This window comes from Alternaria conjuncta (genome assembly GCF_024043145.1).
Source record: "Alternaria conjuncta strain BMP 0040 chromosome Unknown scaffold_14, whole genome shotgun sequence".
NCBI lineage: Eukaryota > Fungi > Ascomycota > Dothideomycetes > Pleosporales > Pleosporaceae > Alternaria > Alternaria conjuncta.
In genome coordinates this window covers 173646-193842 of record NW_026250103.1, presented here as the reverse complement: position 1 = coordinate 193842, position 20197 = coordinate 173646, and the positions used below count along the sequence as shown (strand labels likewise).

At 53.2% G+C, this 20197-nt stretch overlaps 7 protein-coding genes across 7 annotated transcripts; 3 read left to right on the top strand and 4 right to left on the bottom strand.

The window, feature by feature from the left end:
• Nucleotides 1-956: 956 nt before the first annotated feature.
• J4E85_008681 (uncharacterized protein) lies at nucleotides 957-3781 on the bottom strand (the record flags this gene model as incomplete). The annotated part of the gene is made up of 3 exons (XM_051472905.1): nucleotides 957-1032; nucleotides 1084-3551; nucleotides 3602-3781. The coding sequence occupies 3 exons, from the start codon at nucleotides 3779-3781 to the stop codon at nucleotides 957-959; spliced, it is 2724 nt and encodes a 907-aa protein (XP_051323125.1).
• A 2329-nt stretch (nucleotides 3782-6110) lies between these two features.
• On the top strand, nucleotides 6111-7651 carry J4E85_008680 (uncharacterized protein; the record flags this gene model as incomplete). Its single annotated transcript, XM_051472904.1, has 3 exons — nucleotides 6111-6364; nucleotides 6418-7505; nucleotides 7560-7651. The coding sequence occupies 3 exons, from the start codon at nucleotides 6111-6113 to the stop codon at nucleotides 7649-7651; spliced, it is 1434 nt and encodes a 477-aa protein (XP_051323124.1).
• A 1786-nt stretch (nucleotides 7652-9437) lies between these two features.
• On the bottom strand, nucleotides 9438-10794 carry J4E85_008679 (uncharacterized protein; the record flags this gene model as incomplete). The annotated part of the gene is made up of 3 exons (XM_051472903.1): nucleotides 9438-9638; nucleotides 9816-9953; nucleotides 10006-10794. The coding sequence occupies 3 exons, from the start codon at nucleotides 10792-10794 to the stop codon at nucleotides 9438-9440; spliced, it is 1128 nt and encodes a 375-aa protein (XP_051323123.1).
• Nucleotides 10795-12668: 1874 nt separating this feature from the next.
• Nucleotides 12669-13751, bottom strand: J4E85_008678 (uncharacterized protein; the record flags this gene model as incomplete). The annotated part of the gene is made up of 2 exons (XM_051472902.1): nucleotides 12669-13513; nucleotides 13571-13751. The coding sequence occupies 2 exons, from the start codon at nucleotides 13749-13751 to the stop codon at nucleotides 12669-12671; spliced, it is 1026 nt and encodes a 341-aa protein (XP_051323122.1).
• Nucleotides 13752-14037: 286 nt separating this feature from the next.
• Nucleotides 14038-16198, top strand: J4E85_008677 (uncharacterized protein; the record flags this gene model as incomplete). Its single annotated transcript, XM_051472901.1, has 2 exons — nucleotides 14038-14279; nucleotides 14329-16198. 2 exons carry the CDS (start codon nucleotides 14038-14040, stop codon nucleotides 16196-16198), a joined length of 2112 nt encoding a protein of 703 aa, XP_051323121.1.
• A 682-nt stretch (nucleotides 16199-16880) lies between these two features.
• On the top strand, nucleotides 16881-18017 carry J4E85_008676 (uncharacterized protein; the record flags this gene model as incomplete). Its single annotated transcript, XM_051472900.1, has 1 exon — nucleotides 16881-18017. One exon carries the CDS (start codon nucleotides 16881-16883, stop codon nucleotides 18015-18017), a length of 1137 nt encoding a protein of 378 aa, XP_051323120.1.
• Nucleotides 18018-18338: 321 nt separating this feature from the next.
• On the bottom strand, nucleotides 18339-19634 carry J4E85_008675 (uncharacterized protein; the record flags this gene model as incomplete). Its single annotated transcript, XM_051472899.1, is given in 2 exon segments — nucleotides 18339-19169; nucleotides 19182-19634. The coding sequence occupies 2 exon segments, from the start codon at nucleotides 19632-19634 to the stop codon at nucleotides 18339-18341; spliced, it is 1284 nt and encodes a 427-aa protein (XP_051323119.1).
• Between the last annotated feature and the right edge of the window lie 563 nt (nucleotides 19635-20197).

Below are 20197 nucleotides of genomic sequence, written 5' to 3'. Positions count from 1 at the left end.
GCCATGACTGAATCTGTGTCGCATCAGGTAGATCTCTACAGAACCGCCATCTCCACAACTCATAATGTATACCCCGTACCGATGTATGCATCGGCTTGTTTACTATCTATTCGTTACCATAGTCGCATCATGCGGATGTCCCTTCAGATGTCTTCGCATTGCTGCATGCACAGTACTCTCATTCTGAACCAAGTGCGCTGAGACGGGCGCGGCAGAAAACGCCGTCGCTGAAGAGACTGCACATATCGTCGATGTGCACGCCGACCGTAGCATCTAGATCCATGGCGAGGTGTGGTGTGCTCTCATCTGAATGGTGCTGCCTCAACTGGCCAGGTAGGAAAGCGCAAGCCGCGACGGGAACCCCGGTCAGAGAGCAGCTGTGTCGAGGCGATCGACTTCATGCTGATTGGGGTTTCGCGATGGGCTGAAATCTGTTCGGTTATGTGGTGTTGTGAATGGCTAGGAATGACCATGTGGTGACGGTAGTGAGTTGTGGCTTGATGGCCTGGTGCGCGGTCCAAGTTGCGCCGTGTTACGCTTTCCACCGCCAGCCCGCCCGCGACTGCCGTATGAAGAGCACACAGCTGCCATCACGCCCCCAGGTAACACCACACCTCCGCAACTCCTTCCATCTCATCGCCATCGCCTCTCACACGACCCCAACCCGGCGAAATCATACGGGACCAGTGCGACACATCCATGCATATCGCGGAGAACATAGTCATCAAGCGGTGAGCATGTGTAGGTGAAAGAACTGTCATTTTTGTAACGAGATTAGAAATTAACCTGTAAAGTAGGTCATACAACTCTAGAACCAACGCCGACAAGGGAATGGTGCCCTCCATGATGCGATGACCCGCTCTATGTATCCCGATCCATGGTGCCAACTGGCTTCCAATTCCCAACGCCGCAAGAGGTGAATCGAACAAAAGAAAATACATCCAGTCATGACCCAACTAGTAGTTGAAGACCGTCAATGACGGATTCAGTACGATGGGCAACAGGCAGTGCATGATAACCGTTACGGCCCAACTAGGTATTGTTAGCGAAATGTCAATGATATAAGAGTAGGAGGATACTTACGGCAGAACGGCAGTCAGACCGGTAATCTCCCAGCCGTGGGGAGCGAAGCATCCGAGGTAGATCATACCTCCGATCATGAGGATCATGATCATGTACATCCACTTGAAGCGCTTCCAGATCTTGGGCAGCTCGGCGAAGAAGTTGGAGTTGTCCTTTTCCTTGGCTGTGGCACCCCAGCTCATGTCGATGCAGAACATGTGCGAGCAAATGGCGAGGAGGATGTGGAACGAGACACCACCGAAGAAGATCATGAAGAAGGGCATCCACTTGAGGTTCTCGAAGAAGGCACCCAGTAGACTGGCCTCACCGATACGGTAGCGCATGATGGCGAAGCAGACGTTGGACATTCCGTTGAACACGATGAGCAGGACGATGAAGATCTTCCACGATTCGACATAGTACTTGTCGAGATCACCGTTGAGCCATCCGACCAGGAAGTAGTTGAGGCAACCGAGGGGAACGGCCGATCCGAGAGCGTAGTAGGAGAAGATGTAACCGCAGATGGAGATCTTGGACGACAGCTGGATGTTGGAGAAGATGAACGTGCGGAAGAGCTTGGTGAATGGGGACTTCCACAACCAGGTGTGCACGGGGTTGAAGACCAGTTCGTTGCAACCGTACGCGTACTTCTCCCATCGGTCCAACTCGTCGAAGATGGAAAGAGACACACCCTCCTTGAAGCCACGGCCGTGGTAACTGGCCAAGCGGACAATGTTACCCTTGATCTGGAGACGAAGCGCGATATCGAAATCCTCGGAAACGTGGCTCTCGGACCAGAAGCAGACGTAGCCATCATCTTCCGGAGGGTTACCGACGGACTGGACAGCTTGCCATCGCAAGAAAGCGTTGTGACCGACGAAGGGTGCGACTTCACCGCTACCGACTGAGAAGCGAATGGCGGTGTAGACAAGGTTAGTGAAATAGGTGATACCGTTCTCGAAGTAATCCCAAGAGACTTGCATGACACCAGTAGCGTGCTGAACAATGGCGACTTCGGGCGACAGGTACATCTCGGCGGCACCGTACATGAGGCAGTCTTCGGGAACGATGGTATCGGAGTCGACAATGAGAATGATTTCACCCATACGGATGTTACCGCCAGCCTTCGCGCGGGGGTCCGCGGTGAGAACCTGTTCGAGAGCCTCGTGATAGAGAGCGAGCTCCTCCTCCTCGGAGATCGAAGCATCACCATCAGCCTTGTCGAAACGGTTGTCGACCATGCTTTGAAGTACATCCTCGACCTTGTTGGAGGTGTTGAGAGCGAAGTTCATGTTCGAGGCCTTCTTGAACTTTCCGCGGCGAACGAAGCCTTCGTGGTTGTGCTTGGGGCGCGAGACCCATCCAATGTTATTGTTCTCGTAGAATCGCAGGAACTTCTCGTTGTCCTCTGCCGATCGGACGGCCATACCATCGTCGTTGATGAAGATGCGTGCAGTTCCACCACGGGACTCGTAGTAGGAGATGGCAGCTTGCAAACTGGCGACGGTGGGCTTGACGACACCCTCAAGGGACTCGGTGTAGATGGGCATCTGGATGGTGATGGTCGACGGCGTGAATCCCATGGCACGTGCCTGAGCGAGGTTGGGCTTGACAGCGGAGTGGAAGCGGCTGTTGGACTTGACACCAGTGACGGGTCCGAATACCTCGAAGATGTTACCCAGGACGACAACGACGAAGAAGAGACCAAGGGCGATCCACAGTGGCTCGGTCAGGACGAGAAGGATACGGGGGTAGAAGTGATCGGTCATAGTCTGGAGAATGATGGCCTTGTTCCCGAGACCGATGACGAGGACGATGATCAAAACCATGGCAAGACCGACGAAGATGGAACTTGTGAAGATGAGAGGACGTGCGAGCGACTCCTTAGGACCTTCGGCCTTCTCGAGGTCACCATCAACCTCCTCAGCATTGACCTCAACATCGTCCTTCTTGCTGTCGATAGCAAAGTCGACGGTTGATCCTCCAAGGGTGGAGTTGGCACTGGACTGGATGGCGCTGTCGAAACCACTGAAGGGGTTCTTTGATGTACCCCAAACCAAGGCCAGGATCCTTGATTCGATCTCCATCGCCTGGGAGAGGATCGCACCGAGGTCATCGTGCCATACAAGGAGGAGCCTCTCCTGGCGGATAAGAGCTGCGTATTGGAACTTGCGGATGGTACTCGAGGTAGCGACCTCTGCCATTGACTCGAAGATCTGGATCTGGGAGCCGTTCTGGAACATCAACTCCGTCTCGAAGGGCTCGAGGACATCAAAGATGGCCTGGGTACCATCGGTGCTCATGGTGAGGGCGACACCAGGGTTGATCCTCTTTACTGCCGAAAGAAGGTCCTTGTTGGCCGCGACGGGTTCTGTGACGTATTCTCCTTGACCCTTTCGGATCAAGACACCCTCGCAGGAGCCAGGTGTCAGGGCACTGGATGTCATCCATCGCATGGAGCATGCCTTAGCGTAGAGGTGCTTGATGATCTAGGAGGTGTGAGACATTGTTATGCAAGCTTGAGGTTGTTTGTACTTACGGCACGGTATCTTGAGTCTTCATCGATCTTCATGGTCAACGGCCGCGACAGGGCCGGACGACTCGTCGGTGTCTGGGGTACGGAGTAGCGGGAGGAGTCATTGACACTGCCACTGAACGATTGCCTGCTGGAGGGGATGAAGGGCCTGTCCCCATCGTGGGAAGGTGTGGCGGAAGACATGCCGAGGGGATGTCAAAAGAATTAAGAGGAGTGGTAGGGATAGTAAGCGATTGTAAGGAGCAGACGAGTCTGTTAAAGCCAGGTGCTGTGGTCGGAGCCAAGAAACGAGAGAATGGGCAAGGAGCCCTGCGAAGATCAGTAAAGCGCGAGTGTGTAGAGACTGGAAAGAGAACGGAAGCGGTCGACGAGCAGAGGTTATCAACGCGGCACAGTTGGTAGTGTCTACACAATTCTCTCCGACTACGCGAAACAGGGCCCCGCCACAATCCTTAGCGACCAGGTCAAAGATACACTCATGCTACACACTATCGAATGTTCGGCAGACCCCTTGTCTAGCACGTTCGAGTCTCAACAAGACCTGCTACGCGAATGTCCCGATTAAGGTCACTGCGTCTGTCACAAACGCTATCTCGCATTCACCACCATCCAGAATCGGCGGCAGCGCAGACCGCCAGCTGCACCTAGCAATCCTTCCATCTATCGATTATTTCGCCAGCGCACGCCCCGGTCGCTCTCCCGTCCGCTGGGCCATGGTGGTCCTCAATGTTGGGACAGTGGCTCCCTTACTAGCATCGACGAACATATGTTTCGCCGGTGCAACACCATCAAACTATGGGTCATCATCGAGATCTGAAGCAAAAGGGGATGTGCAATTGTTTGTCGCATTCGGGTACCTTGCACGCCCACGCTTGTGCCTGAGCTAAGTGGAACGGTTTAGCCTAGCCGCTGCTATACTGGGCGTGCGCCACCACTTTTTGACGTTCCGCCGGAGGAGAATTTACTTTTCTCGACGTTCGGTCAGCTCCTCGGCGTCACGTAGCGGACCTGTCCAGCCAGCCTCCTACGTTGCGATTAAGAGTCAGGTCGGAAGTGGAGACAGCTGGCCGCCTAGCTCAGCGCCGAACCGGGCATCTGGAGCGCTGGACCGCTCAGTCTTGCCGGCACCCTACGCCGCAAATACAGTGACGTCCTGCAAGCCAAGATGAGGTCCTGGCCCACGCGTGCGCCATCCCGACAACCTCTGGGCGAGCGGTACACATCCTCAGAAGGGGGACAAGACCCTGCAAATTGCTTTTACAGGATGCCCACGTTCCGGGAGCGGATGAATCCCACGTCGCAAACAAGCCAATGATCAATGCGCAGCTTACTGCATGTTGCCCTTGATAAGCACCCTTGCTGACTCTCCCGTGGTTAAGATTAGGACTTTGTTCCGCCTCTATTGATCCTGTACCCCCGTCTACATATCGAACAACACACAAAGCAGCTCGCCACCATCAGCCACACGTCACAGATTTTCTGCCTCAACTCTTTAACTTTGCATGACGCGATGCCCACCTGGGTTATTTCGAGTCAGCCCAGTTGCTAGTCAACAGAGTTCGATTGCAGCAGCGGAGCTACTAGACATGCGACACCCGTCGTGGTTAGTGCGTTTAGCCGGCTCGCCGATAAGTCAATCAACAGCTTCTGGTCAGCAAGCCGAGGTGCAGGATTTAGCCACCAACGTGCAGATACGGAGGGGAGAATACAACATCAGAAGCTTGCATACTGGCAAGCCGCGTCTAGGCTGCCCCGCCAATGCATAGACGGCTGCATCAAGGGCTACGGAGGCGTATCTACAGGTCCACACTTTTCTGGGTACAAGCGTGGAAAACCCAAGTGTAGATCGCGCGGGTTTTGAAAAGCGATCGACCGGGCGCTAGACAAAACATGAACCATGGATTGATGTGCCGTGGCGCCCGAGATCCAAGTCAACTCTCCAACGTCAAGCCTCAAGCACAAGCCTAGCACCGGCCGGTCAAATCCTTCCGTATCCTTAGCGGTGTGTGGCTTTACCCCCTGGCACGTTGACTGCAAGGCTGTCACACTAGTTTTGCGCCTATCTCATCTTTCCTGACGTACCTGCGTCTAAACGAACGCTAGAAACAGCCACGCTACTGTGCACTATTTCCAAGACCGTAACAAGCGACTGGGATGAAACTGCCATGGGCACTGCCCGCCCCTTGCACTTGCAGAAGCCATCACGTCGAGAACGGCAGATACGCCTAGAGCCTGTTGAATGTTCTAAATCTAGGCTTTTGGAATCCGTGAACCTCGCTCTTTCCGACGCCGCTTGAGGCTACTATCGATTTATCGGTGCCGCATACTCAGCGCGGCGCTCGCTCGGCTTGTGGTATCGATACTTCAGCTCCCAACAACGTCCCCTGCGTCGTTTTGTGTACTCTTCTAATCTCCTTAGACGAGGTCGCATACGGCAATAAACTACCTTGCCCATCGCTAATACTTTGGCATTTCGATTCCGCTTTTGATACTTTCATTCTACAGTACGACAATGCCTTCCTTCTTCAAGCGCAACAAGAAGGCCAGCCCTGAGGAGGACGCACCGCCTCAGGCCCACTCCCAAGATGTCCCAGACCTTCCTGCCGGCATGTCACAAAGGATGCGTCCCGAGTCCTCAAACCAGGGAGCATACATTCCCAGAAACCCTTCCAACCTGTCATTCGGTCCTATATATGGGAGCCAGATCAGCGCTTCCGAAATCCGGAAACAACCGCGACCCTTCAGAAGCTATAGGCTACGGGGCGAGTATGTAGTACCCATTCCACCCGCTGTCAACTTTGATCTAATCTCCATGTTAGGCGTGAGCAGCCATGGGTCGACGACCCAAGGATGAAGAAGACCAAGGTCGGCAACTGGATCACCCTTGGCTTCATCATCATCGGCTTCTGTGTCAGTGGATACATCATGTACACTGGTGTGCAAGAGGCCCAAATACCTGAGCAATGTCTTATCATGGAAGACAACTTCGAGAAGATCGACCCCGCCAACTGGGGCTACGAGATCCAGACTGGCGGCTACGGAAACGGAGAGTTTGACTGGACCACCAACGACCCCAAGAACAGCTTCGTCGACGCAGAAGGTCTTCACATTGTCCCCACCCTCACCACCGAATCGACCAGTATTACCGAGGAGCAGATCGTCAATGGCTACACACTGAACATCACCAAGGCAGACGGTGACGGCTCTTGCACATCCAGCGACTACAAGTCTTGCGGTATCCGCTCCAACTCGACCACTGGAACTATCATTCCTCCTGTCCGATCCGCACGCATGACCACCAAGGGCAAGAAGTCGATCAAGTACGGCCGCGTCGAGGTTGTGGCAAAGACAGCCAAGGGTGACTGGCTCTGGCCCGCCATCTGGATGATGCCCGAAGAGGACAAGTACGGTGAATGGCCTCGCAGTGGAGAAATCGACATTGCTGAGTTCCGCGGTAACTCGTACAAGTACCCTGAGGGCCGTGACTTCGTTTCCTCTACGCTTCATTGGGGTCCCGACTACAAACACGACGGCTACATCAACACCCACGGTACCGCCTTCTTCCGCCGCACAGACTTCGCTTCCAGCTGGCACACATTCGGTATGGAATGGACTGAGAACTACCTCATGCTGTACCTCGACAGCCGTCTCAAGCAGGTCATGTACTTCAAGTTCAATGAGAAGAACAAGCTGTGGAACAAGGGTGGTTTCAACGGTCTGACCACCAGCAACGGCACTCTCTTCGAGGACCCCTGGAAGCAAGGCGGTAAGAACGCGCCTTTCGACGAGAAGTTCTACCTCATTCTCAACGTCGCCGTCGGTGCACAAAACGGCTGGTTCTTTGACGGCGAGGGTAACAAGCCCTGGGTTGATGGCAGTGACTTTGCTGTCCGCGACTTCTGGAATGGTATGTTCACACCCACTTCGCAACACTATGATCACTATGCTAACTCTGCAACAGCTAAGGATGACTGGCTCCCAACCTGGGGCGAGGGCACCGAGCGCGGCATGACTGTCAAGTCTGTCAAGATGTGGCAGGCCGGCAAGTGCTAGACCATCAGCGTCTGACTGCCGAACGCTCCTTCCTTTTTCTATCCGATAACCCCACGGGTCCACTTCACACTATCAACCGGGTTCACGGTCACGGACGTATCACATTTCTTTTTCACAACGTCAATCAGGGCACAAGGGCACATTAGATGAACGTTTCCCATTTCTTTTCCTCCCTGGCATGGTAGAGGCGCCGAGGCGTCTTGGGCATCAAACGTCCGCATCGAACATTTTACAGATAAGGACAAAACAATACTGTAGTATCTAATAGATTTTTTTCTCACCAATCGCTTCTATGCAATCACACCATTCCCATGCAGCTTACGTGCAGCGGAAGTTGACAGCCTAGCGACAGGCGTCCAGCGACACGACATAAACGAATTCACCGTCGTGCATAATCGCCGTATGTACGACGCATCTCGTATCCGCAATCATGGTCCCACAAGCCTTGCGAAGCATCCACTCCAGCCTCGCATCGAAGACACTCGCAGCATCGCGTCCATCACTTGCATGTCGCGTCAGCACTCGTGTCTCACCTTCCTTCCCTGACCCAGCGAACACGCAAACGATGCAGCCCCGCGCATCTCCATGTCCATCGCCCGTTCTCGCCTTTGCCCAGCTATGCATCGCACCCCTGAGAAGATCACGTACGGTGTCGATGCCAAAGCGCGATAAACTTTCTGTTGAACATTCGCACTAATCTCCACACGACTTAGACTGCGACTCAGTCTCCTAATCCAAATGCAGTAGTCGCAACGCTAATCCTGGCGAATCAGAGGCCTTGGGCGCGAGCACGACTCCCACCTGTTTAAGTTGCTGCAGGGGCTCACCGGCGGAGGCGCTTCCGCTTATCTGTACACGGGAGCGCACGAACTGCGCCGCATCATCCCGATTTTGATTGTCTCGTCCCACTTGTCCCACAGTTGGCAGGCCGGTACCCAGGTAAGTTGGCAACTGGGAGGGTGTTTACTTTTTTGGGACCTTCTGGGGTTGGCCGTTTCAGTCACCGCAGGAGGTTTTGTTTGCTTTTCCGAACTTCCAAGTCCGCAGGCGTGGGATCAGGGGCGTGGCTAGGGTACCGCGATTCACCCATGGTTCATCACAGGTATGATGCAAGAGGGGTTGCCTACTTGGACTACATGCCGCAGAGGAGGGGCAGCGACTAGCCAACACCCTCTCATCTCTCGTGCATATTCCAACATCATGGTGTGCTTACAATCAAGGCATCATCCACTCCGGTCTCCAACACCAATCTCCCTACTTTCAGGTTTTTTCTTGTCGCTCATCAACCGCGGCAACAGCCTTGCTAGGCAGCCACGCGAGGGATTTACCGGTGGCAACTTGTCTGCTCCATCGCCTTGCATACTGCAAGCCAGAACCCATGATGAGGCGGGCTGAGGACAACGTGGGACGGCACAATCCGCGGAGGCTTCGGCTGGGCGCCACGGTATTCCAGAAGGTGTAGATTGCAACTCGGAGCGCCACCAGGGCTTCTCACAATATACAATACTTCGTCTATGCATTGCGATGCTCGCTAGCCCTAGCAGTTGCAGCAACAGGGTAAGTACTTTTTACTTTGCGATTGGGCTGTTATCTGCCAGCTCACATCGGGCCTATGATACCTTGCAGTTCCACTCCGCTACTGCACGTTACCATGTCAATCTCGTCCTCGATTGCTCAACTACTCTATCTGTCATTCCAAGTATAGCAACCGACAATCACAGTCGCACCCAGAACCGGGTACTCAGCTACCCGACGGGCCGTCGCTGCTGCGATACGTGCCTCAACATCAGAGACCCTGTCGCCTTACCATGACCTTGACTTGGAAATCCCTCGGCTTGACGAACCAGTAATTCGTCGTTTCCCAATCTGCAGCCTGCAGGTGGGGGGCGAGCGAAAAATCAAAGTCGCGCACCAGCATGGGGATTAGCTTGGACATTTCCAAGTGCGAAATATGTCTTCCGATGCACGTTCGTGAGCCTAGACCAAACTGTTGCCACTTTTGTTAGCCGCTGTCCATCATGAGGGAAAAGAAATGAAGGATTTGGTGAGGCTGGCTGAGATGGCGAAAGAGGCAATGGTGAACGAGTGGCGTTATGTTTGTGGAAACGACGACGCAGCGGTCGGCAGAAGCCGATCAAGGTGACATTCGGGTGCTACGACTTACCGGCATCCAGTTGCGGTCCATGAGACTAAGCTTTTCTTTATCGGAGCTGAGCCAGCGCTCAGGTCTGAACACGTCTGCGTCAGGGCCGAAAACAGATGTGTTGCGGTGAGCCACCCAGGAGTTGATTCCGACAATAGTCTACACAAGCAGTCAGCCTAGAGAGCGCGATTTGACATGCACGGCAACTTACGCCCTCGGGAAAGAACTGATCACATATGCTCGCTCCTCCAGCGGGTACCACGCGCTCGAGTGGTAGGCCAGTAGCCGGGTGCATTCGCAGCGCCTCCTTCATGACGGCTTGAAGATACGGCATTTCCTGACTTTCCTTGAATGTGATGTAGTGGCCAATCTTGCCTTCGCGCTGCCGCTCGTCGATCTCTTGACGCAGAGTCTCGAATGTTTGCGGGAACTTGAGTAGGTAGTAGAGGATTGCGGAGAGACTGATTGCTGTAGTATCTGAACCAGCGACCATGTTCGAAACGCAGCCCATGCTGAGATGGTACATTGTAAACGCCTTGGGGTCATCTGCGTTCTTCTTGAAGAATTTGGAAAGGAAGTCCATGCTCGTCTTGCCTTCCTCCATGCCATCGACAGGAATGGCTTTGGTCTCCTCCTTCTCGTGTTCTGCAATACGCTCTTGCGTGAACTTCATGACATACGCCCTCCCAGTGCCTGTCGGACCAGCCAGCCAATTTCGGATGGGAAAGAGATATTTGTGCAGCCAGGAGAAGATGCCCGTAAAGGTAGCGTACCACAGGTGATCTTCGAGAGCCGCAATCACGCCACGGATATCCTCACCCCTATCCAAGAAGCCCAGTCGCTTCGAGTATGTGATCAATCCAATAACATCGAAGGCATAGCATTGCAGCCAATGCCCCATGTCGGCATACGCACCCGCACTCGCTACCTCCTGGAGGCGCTGGCTGAACAGGTCTGTGCATTCGTCGACGTACGGCTCGTAGCTAACGAGCGATGACATTGTGTATGCGCTCTGATATTGCCTCCGGTTCTCGCTGTGTCTTGGTATAGATTGGTCGGCGAAGAGGGACCACTGCGAAGGCGACGGGTTCTGCCAGGTTGCGTACCACGAAGACTTTGGAAATTTGGCGCCGTGCCCGTAGACAGTTTTCTGAGCATCGGGAGAGGAGAGGGAGTATCGATTCGGACCGTAGCGGACTATTTCGCCTGTGGTAATAGTGTAAGTATGGTATCAGGACAGATCAGGAACAGGCCGGCAGGGTCCAACTCACCATGCTTTCGATGCAGCTCAATGTTGTCCTGTTCAAAGCCTCCTCTTCTCACTCTCCAAAGATACCACAGGTCTGTAAACCGCGTTGAGGCTGGTCCAGGTACATTTCGCAATGGTGAAGATACATTTTTGAAGAACGGAAAGAGGATGCGCGCGACAACTGCTACGACAGCTGCGAAAGCAAGGACTTCGGAATGCATTTTGACAACCTCAGTCACAGATACAACAGCAGTCTAATCGCGATGTGCTCTTATAGCTTTCGCGACGCATTTCGCGCGATTTGCTACATGTTTAGGCTCGTCCGAAGGTTCGCTGTGCGGGGAAGCGATGACGCGCGGAGAAGGGCGGATGGCGGGAGCGGGATGTGGAGCGGAGTCTAGCATGCTCGTACGAACATTGAACAGATTCTGGAGACTTCACATCAAATGCGTTCGGCATATACTGGCCATTTCGCGGTTGGAAAATGATACCGTCAACCGCGTTGTTGGGTGAACGAGATTGATGTGCAGACATCAAAGTCGTATAGCCGAGGTAAACGCGTCCTTGACACGAAGTGCATCCGATGAAGAAGCACCACCATGCCACCATGTCAACACTAAAAGTATGCCTCTGGATTCTTCTATTTTCAGATGATCCGACTGTTCTACAGAAATCTGGGGAACAATTAGGAGAATCAAGGTTCTCAGACTTACCAACCATCTGAGCCATTGCTAGATGCGTCCTGCCCACTGATTGCATCGACACAATTTCTGTGTCGCGCGTCTACAAGTATGCAAAGCTTCACTATAGGTACAGAGCGTCATTGTATGCAACAGAATTTGTGTATCGGCCCAGACCAGCAGAATAGATACCACGGGGATTACTCTACACTCTCCTCCACATCCCGACTATAAACTAGATTAGACAAAGGTCTTGGGGAAAACGCTCATCTATTGTGAGCACCGGGTTATTTGGAACCGAATACGTTGAAATTCCTAGTTTGGCGGTCGCACTATCGGGAACGTGCCACTGCGCAACTTTCAGTTCCAAAGCTCAGGTGGCTTCTTCATATCTACAGAGTCGAACTCGGTCTCCTCATCACAACCCCGAGGTTTCGTTCCGCAGCAATAAAGCAGTGACAGCGCTTTCTGGATACACTCAAACAGTCGACTATTTTTCCTCGAAAACCCATGGAGCTCGTACTGACCCGGTGACGTTTGTTCATGGCAGCAGCAGCAGCAACATGCATGAAGATGGCTTCTATACCAGTAGCATATTCTACCTCGTGTGAAGCTGATATGCTAGTATACTTGCCGCATTCTTATTCTTTGGTATTTCCTAGATGAAGGCTCCTTCCCCAGTGTGAGCACAGGCACGGAAGGTACTACCCAGACTTGCTGACACGCGATCACCAGTGGGGCCTTGGACTCAAGAGCCATGATAATCAATTCGGGTATCACAATGTTCCTAGCTTAAAGTATTTCCATGATCGCCGAGCTGCAGCTTGGGTACTCAGGCGTAGGTTCTACAATGAGCAACTGATGACTGGTAACCAAATCAAAGCGCCAAAAGAGTTCATGATCGCAAACGCAGTGAAAGGTATCCATTTTGTATCATGTACATATCTAGAAGGCAAGTTGCCACATGTCCGTCAAACGCTCGTTGTTCTCACCAAGCCCACCATGAATGATGACGCTGTCGTTGCCGCTCTCAGCCTTGACCACATCAGCATCAAACCAACCACGGGGGTCAGGAGTACCATCGCTGCCATCGGGGTGTAGTTGAGTCCACCACTTTTCGCTGGTGTCATAGATCCAGACGTCCTTCAACATCTTGCCTGCACCGGCATGACCGAGCGATGAAGGGTCATGTTCACCGAAGAGTGTAAGGAGCTTGTCTTTTCGAGCCAGCTTGACTGGCAGAAGAACACAGACACTGCGAGCTTCAGGTCCATCGTTGCCATCCGCTTTGAATGTGTCAGTTGACCAAGAATTGTTGGCAAGGTCGAAGACGTCGATACTACCACCCTGTTCCGTGGTCCCATCAAATCCATTCATCCTGTAAAGCTTGCCACTACTGTAAGCGATAGAAGTTCCTCCTCGATGTGGCGCCGGAGCGTCGGGGGCTTGTTTCCATGTACGTTCGCTGATGTTGAACATCCACAGATCTGAGAGACGGCCACTTGCGGGACATCCAGCATGGAGGAAGAAGGTGTCTTTGCCATCACTAGTAGAGCAGTGATAACTGCGAGCTGGTGGATATGGCGCAGATAAATCAGCAGGCATGATCTTGGACCAGGCTAAGCTTGAGGGGTCGAAGCACCACACTGCGCCATCTTCCTCTATTGGGGCCATGTCGATGCCACCCCGACCAGAGAAAAGGTACATTTTCCCATTCAGTACTGCTGAGGCACTTCCAACGCGTGGAGTCGGCGCCGAAGAGACACTCTTCGTTTCCAAACGCTTTGCATCTGTGGCGTCGTTAGTGCCGTACCTTGATGGCCTACTTCAATGAGGGGAAGTAATACCAGACTTGAGCGAGACAATATCGACTTTATCATCCAGCGGCTCCCTTGGCTTCACTTCACCACCGAAGATGCAGACATGATCGTCGATAACGGAAAGGACTTGGGACGATCGGCGCAGACGTTCGTCGTCGAGAAGACGCTTCCAGGAACCTTTGAGCGTACTGATGGGCATCATAGGCATCGTTGCAGTTTGTGAACTCTGAACTGGAACGGACAGCAATTGACTATGTCGAACTTGTAGTCCTAGATTAGTGATATATAGCTCAGATCAAAATCGAGGATTGCGTCATGTGCGGGTGGTAATACACCTGCTGTTTGCAGTGACATGCTGGTGAATCTCAAAGTGGAGAAGGGGCTAAGCAGATGGGGCTAGCCTCGAAAGCAGGGATCGTCATCGCCCTAGCTCCTTCCAAAAGTTCGCGACCATGGCATTTGACGCGCGAACACATGCGCCTCAACACGCCATCATGAGGCTTCGACTGACGGTCCAGCGGAATGGCCTGCCTGCCGCCAACATACTCTGGAGCGTACCTGAGACGAACAGCACACAGGCATACACCATTACGCGTCTGCTTGAGGATGTCAACCACATTATCCCGCTAGAGGCCGAGCACTGGGGCCTGGAGCACTATGTCGTCGAGGTGGGCGGCTTCGAGTGTCTGCACTTTATGCCCGTCACGAATGCGCTCAAAGAAGACGATCATGTTTCGTACGTGATTTCAGAATCTCTACACTAACGTCTACTAACAGCCTACCAGCATCCGCCCACTCATGACTGCCGAAGTACGCGCGCGCACCCTCACCGGCCGGGATCAAATATCAGACGGAGGCCAACATCTCGTCGATGGCGTTCCCTTCGGTCGACCCTACCTGCGACAACCAAATCGACCTGCTGTTCGCATACCTCCACGCAAACGACGCCGACTAGACGATGGGCAGTCCGACGAAGATACTGAAGCTGTGGGCCTTCTTACGGAGCATGGAGAATCATCCGAAGCGCGCGACGATGTTGCGATGCTGAACGGTCACAAGGAGTCGGGGAATAAAGCATCAAGGGCGCAACGGGCAGTCAAGTCGGTGCAGTTCGAGCAGCCCGAAATTGATGATTCGGACGACAGCGAGGGAGATGATGATGACTTTGCACCCGAAGAAGCAGAGGAGGAGGTGTCCTCTTCAGACGACTCGGAGTCGGACTCAGATTCAGACTCAGATTCAGACTCAGAGGCAGACGCAACGGCAACGGCAAAGGCAAAGTCGGACGCGTCGTCTAGCGCCTCAGATACTTCGGATTCAGATTCAGAAACAGACACCTCGAGCGATTCCGACTCCGACTCCGACGATAGCGACGCAAGCTCCCCGCCCGATGTCTTGTCTTCCAAAGACGGTCGCAAGACCAAAGCAGCCACAACGCATGTACCCCCCGGAGATGGACTCAAAGCTACAAAGCTGAGGAACTCGCGACGTACAAGAGCTAATCGTCTGCGTAGTCTCAAGGCGTCGGGCAAGCTTCCCGAAACCGCTACGTTCAGCGACCTGGCCGCCTACGAAGACGGCAGGTATGGTCTGGATGAGGAAGAACCTCGACACACACAACCTTTTGCCAAATCCCAAGGCAAGAGAAAACGATTAGACGAAGATGAGCCGGCAGAGGAGGTCGCAGAAGACACAACAGAGCTGGAGCGAAGGAAACGGGACCTGATGGCGAGGTTCGGAGAAAGCACAGAAGCGACGGCACCAGCGGACGAGGCCATACAGCCAACGGCTCCGGTCGTTGAGCAAGCCACCACGACCCTAGTGGAAGAAGAGCCACCGGCGAAGAAAGAGCCTACCTCCAGAAGACTGCGACCAGACACCCGCGCCATTGGTCGGATACTTGCTCGACAGGCTGGGCCTGTTCGGAAGATAAAAGCGAAGGCACCGACACCTGAGCCTGAAGAGTGGTCAAACCCCGATTTCTGGAAGACACGGATCAATCTTTCGGCATTTGAATGCTGGGAAGAGGACTTCGAGCTCAGCGCTCCGCCCTTCCCGTTTCAGCAGCACTGGGATCCAGCCAGCAAGCTTATGCATGACAAGGCTAGGAAAAAGAAGCAAAAGAGGCGGAGTAATGTGCAACAGGAGGCAACGCCAGTAGAAGAGGAGGAGGAAGAGAAGATCATCTTAGACTACGACGATGCTCCCACAACGAACCCCGACTCTGAGTCCATCAACGCAGCCGTCGAGGACCAGCTGCGTCAAGATGTTGCAATGGCTGCGCAGTCTGATCTGCCACCACTTCCTGAAGACATGAGCACCCTGCCAGAGCTCACGTCGTCCGACATGAAGGTTGGTGCTGTCATCGCCTGCAAGTTTTTTACTGTGAATCCCGTCACTGTTACACCCGAGATTAGCGGATACAAGACAGCTACTGTAGAGCAAGAAGGCGACTCAGGCCCCGGCGCGGGTACGATCCAGCTCAAGATTGCTTTGCGCGATCTTCCAAAGCGGGAGAAGAAGTTTGACAGCAAAGGCAACCGCATCTACAACGCGGCCGACGCTCTCCTCATGGAAGAGGATGACGAGGATGAGGGCCTGTGGGAAGGCTCATTTGGCGAGCTTCTAGAAGCGAAGCTTGTGAAGGCTGCGTAAGTGACACCACGAGGTATGTGTCGTTGCTTGGTCGACCATTCGTATGGTTATCGGCCACACGTAACACCCTCTATCTTGCTTCATCGTACATCTTTCAATATACCCAATTTCATCTACTTTTGACCTTTGGGTATGTGTACGGTCCGTGAATCCGAGTGTGGTGTCGCGAACTGGAGTTTGGTGAGGTTACCCCGCCGAACGTCATGCAAACCCCTCCAGGTCCAGAAGCTGCAGAGCTGACAGCCACCGGCACTACTCACTCCCACGGGATAAGTTTCCCATGGCGAGCCTCTCATGTACACAGGGTCTTTGCCTGCGTTTGATGTTTTCTACAAGCCTTCGCCCGCGGTGTGACTTCCCTTCGGAGCAAGTTGGCCGCGCCCGCTATTCCTCGGCGCCCCCAATTCAGGGTCTTAGCCCCAAAATTGTAACTGCCGTGGCCCACTAGCTTCATGATTAGACGTGGACGGGTCGTTATGCGATGGAGAACCGACGAGGCCGTGTACGAATTTTCGGCAGATGCGTCCCGTCTCGTCATCTTATTGCTAAGCCTCTAGCCAAACTACAGCATCATTGTGTCTGACGGACAAACTATTGCATAGCAAAAACCACAACATCTCATGTAAGTGTTGATGCCGCGATAGTGCCACAGCATGCTAACCGTCGTACAGAACTAGACACAATGCCTCTTCCCACTGGTGTATATCGGGCCGACCACGTCGGCTCCTTCCTCCGCCCCAAAGCCGTCCTCGAAGCGCGTACAAAGGCAGCCAACGGTGAGATCACCGCCGACGAGCTCCGCAATATCGAAGACGAACACATCAAATACGTCGCAAAGAAGCAAATAGAGAGCGGTCTCCGATCCATAACCGACGGCGAGTTCCGCCGCGCATACTTCCATCTCGACTTCCTCAAGCACGTCGAAGGTATCGAGGAGAAGGGTCAAGTGGGAAACATCAGGCACAAGGATGGCTTCTCGCCACCAACGCTGGTCGTAAAGGGAAAGCTGGCCCACCCCGAGGCCATTCAGGTCAAGGATTTCCAGTTCCTTGAGCAAGCGATCAAAGAGAATGGCGGCAAGGCGAGCACAAAAGTCGCCATCCCATCGCCAACAATGGTGCACTTCCGTGGTGGACGTGCCTCGATCGACATCTCCGCATACCCCGACCTTGATGTCTTCTTCGAGGACCTCGCCCGCGTATACCAGGAGGAGCTAGACAGCCTGTACAAGGCTGGCTGCCGCTTCGTCCAACTCGACGACACCAACCTGGCCTACCTATGCGACCCCGACATGCGCAAAGCCGCCGAGCAGGAACGCAACGAAGACCTCAGCACCCTCCCCCGCAAATACGCCGAGCTCATCAACAAGGCTATCGAGAAGCGACCTGCAGACATGAAGATCGGCATCCACCTCTGCCGTGGCAACTACCGCTCCAAGTGGTTCGCCTCTGGCGGCTACGAGCCCGTCTCCGAAGTTCTCTTCAAGGAGCTCAACGTTGACGCCTACTTCCTCGAGTACGACGATGCGCGATCTGGCGACTTCTCCCCGCTGCGTCATCTGCCCGAGCACAAGGTTGTTGTGCTCGGTGTCATGAGCAGCAAGAAGAACACCCTCGACGACAAGGAGGAGATCATCAAGAGGCTACATGAGGCGGCTAAGATTGCCCCCAAGGGTCTCGATCAGCTTTGCGTGAGCCACCAGTGTGGATTCAGCTCCACAGCTGAGGGTAACGAGTTGACGGAGGAGGAGCAATGGGCTAAGGTTAAGCTGAGTGTAGAGATTGCCAAGCAGGTCTGGGGCGATGATATTAGCAAGTAAGAAGAAGCTTGTTTCGGTTGGGGAGTTTGAGGTGCTGGTACTGAGATGAAAGCATGAGTACGGTGTTGTGTAAAAATGGTCTGATCAGGTCTCAACGACTGATCCATGTATGTATTATGAAGTAACGGTTCAACCCCAGTGAGATCAGATGTATCAAATATAACAACATTGTCATGTCATCGCATGCTAGTGACATGATGAACATCTGAAATCAGGCGGCCTTTTGCTCTGCAGTTCACAGATCTCGTGTAGAGCGTTTTACTCAACAGGGTGGCCTTGCTACCCAAACCACAAGCTGTCATGGATGTTGCCTCTGGTGTTTCAGTTACCTTCTACCTCTACAGCATACCTCTGTATGTCGCTCTTGTAAACTTCTCTAAACAACCCCGGAATATCAAAGAAACAGACCTCGAAGTACTTCGGACCACGATACTCCTGTTCTCTGTGCACGCGACAGACGTGAAATTGCGTTATCAGAGCATCGAGTAGCACGTTGATATTGTCATGGTAGGCCCCTTTCCTGCCCTTGTTTGCGTGGCCGTCACGGCAAGCGTAGGGAAGTGCGGCTGGTGTGAGAGGCCCATGTTTCTGGTAATTTCGACCGAGGTAGACATGCCAGAGCGGTAGCTTCCTCAATCTCTGGTATATTGACTTCCATGATCCGTCCGTTAACGTTGCCTCTGTTGCCTCGAACCACACCAAATTCTCAGCCCGCTTGAGGAATCCTCGGAGTCGGCTACCACTTAGGTACAGATCGGAAAGCTCTAGTGACTGCAAATGCTCGTACGAGCGGGCCATTATGTGTGTAGAGAATAGACTTTCGCAGCCATGGCATATCCTAAGCTCAGGAACTTCGTTGCACCCTAGGAGTTGTAGGCGTTCAACACTAGTAGTGGCAGTAACAACTTTCAATACATCGGGATGGACCGGGCGCACATTCTTGATGTGAGCTCCAACTTCGCGACTCTTCGCAACATCTCTTCCGTATGCATTTGGTGTTAAGAAGACAGCTTTCTTGATCCAAGGTCGAAATTCCGACAATGAGTTTGCAAACAGCGCCCATTCGGGCTTCTGAGAGTTCTCCAGCCAGATGTAGACATAGGCGACCTTCTCTGGAAACTGCGACAGCTGCAGTGCTCGCAGCACAGTTGTCTGTTCACTTACAATATGAGTCCCAAAGGGTAGCTCTAGCTCGATGAAAGATTCCGCGTCTTGATGTTGTCGGAAACATTGGGCGAGCATATGGGCGGCTTCACCGGACCTCACAAAGCTGTACTCATCCTCGTGTAGCAGATACCATTCGTAGTCGCTTATCGTCTTGGGTTTCTTGAGCGGACATACAGTTATGCGCACCATTCGATTGCGGAAGGCGGGGATACGGGACAAGTGTAGGAAGAGAGCAAGCGACGACGGCTCGAGATAAAAGCGGCATTCCTGGAGGCTGTACCGAATGCTTGCGTCGAACTCGGTCCTGGCGTATACGGCTTTGCATGTCGATCGCAGCGATCCAAAGTCTCTGTTCTTGTATGAATACTTGTTGTTGTTGGTACCCGACGCTCGTCCGAGGAAGCGACATACTCGGCTGAGGAGCTCTACTGGAAGCTCGATCAAGTCCATTTTGTCTTTTCGCTGGTGCTCTAATCAGGAAGATTGCCCTATATGGTCTCCAGAGGGTCAGTCAAATGATGCTAGGTTGAGGGATTGGTTTATGTTGACCGAACGTAGAGAATTGCTGTAGTCTAGAGGTCAAAAGCTACCGCTGCCTAGGTGATAAAGCCTGTCCGTGCACCAATGATGACTACATGATTTGGTCATACCGCCAGTGAATATTGTCGACTATTATGGAGTTGCTCTACGAGCTACGGTCACGAGAATGTAGCCTACGCTCTCAAATCTTTCTACCAGCCGCGCACTGGTAACAGTACGTGAGCATGTATTGAAAGGATACGACTGAACCCAGAGAACACGCATTGTGTTCTTTGGGTGAATGTACAGAGGAATGAAGAGGGAAGTAGCAACCAAGAAGAGTGGAAGGGATGATGTCACCGCGCTAGGCCGGAAGAGAGTGTTGCTCTTTCTTCAGTTGCACCTGAGTAGGCGTTCCACCCACAAACTACTTCAAACATCACAGAGACTAGATGCGAAAACTTTGCTTTTCGATGCTTGTTTCGCTGGCTTCT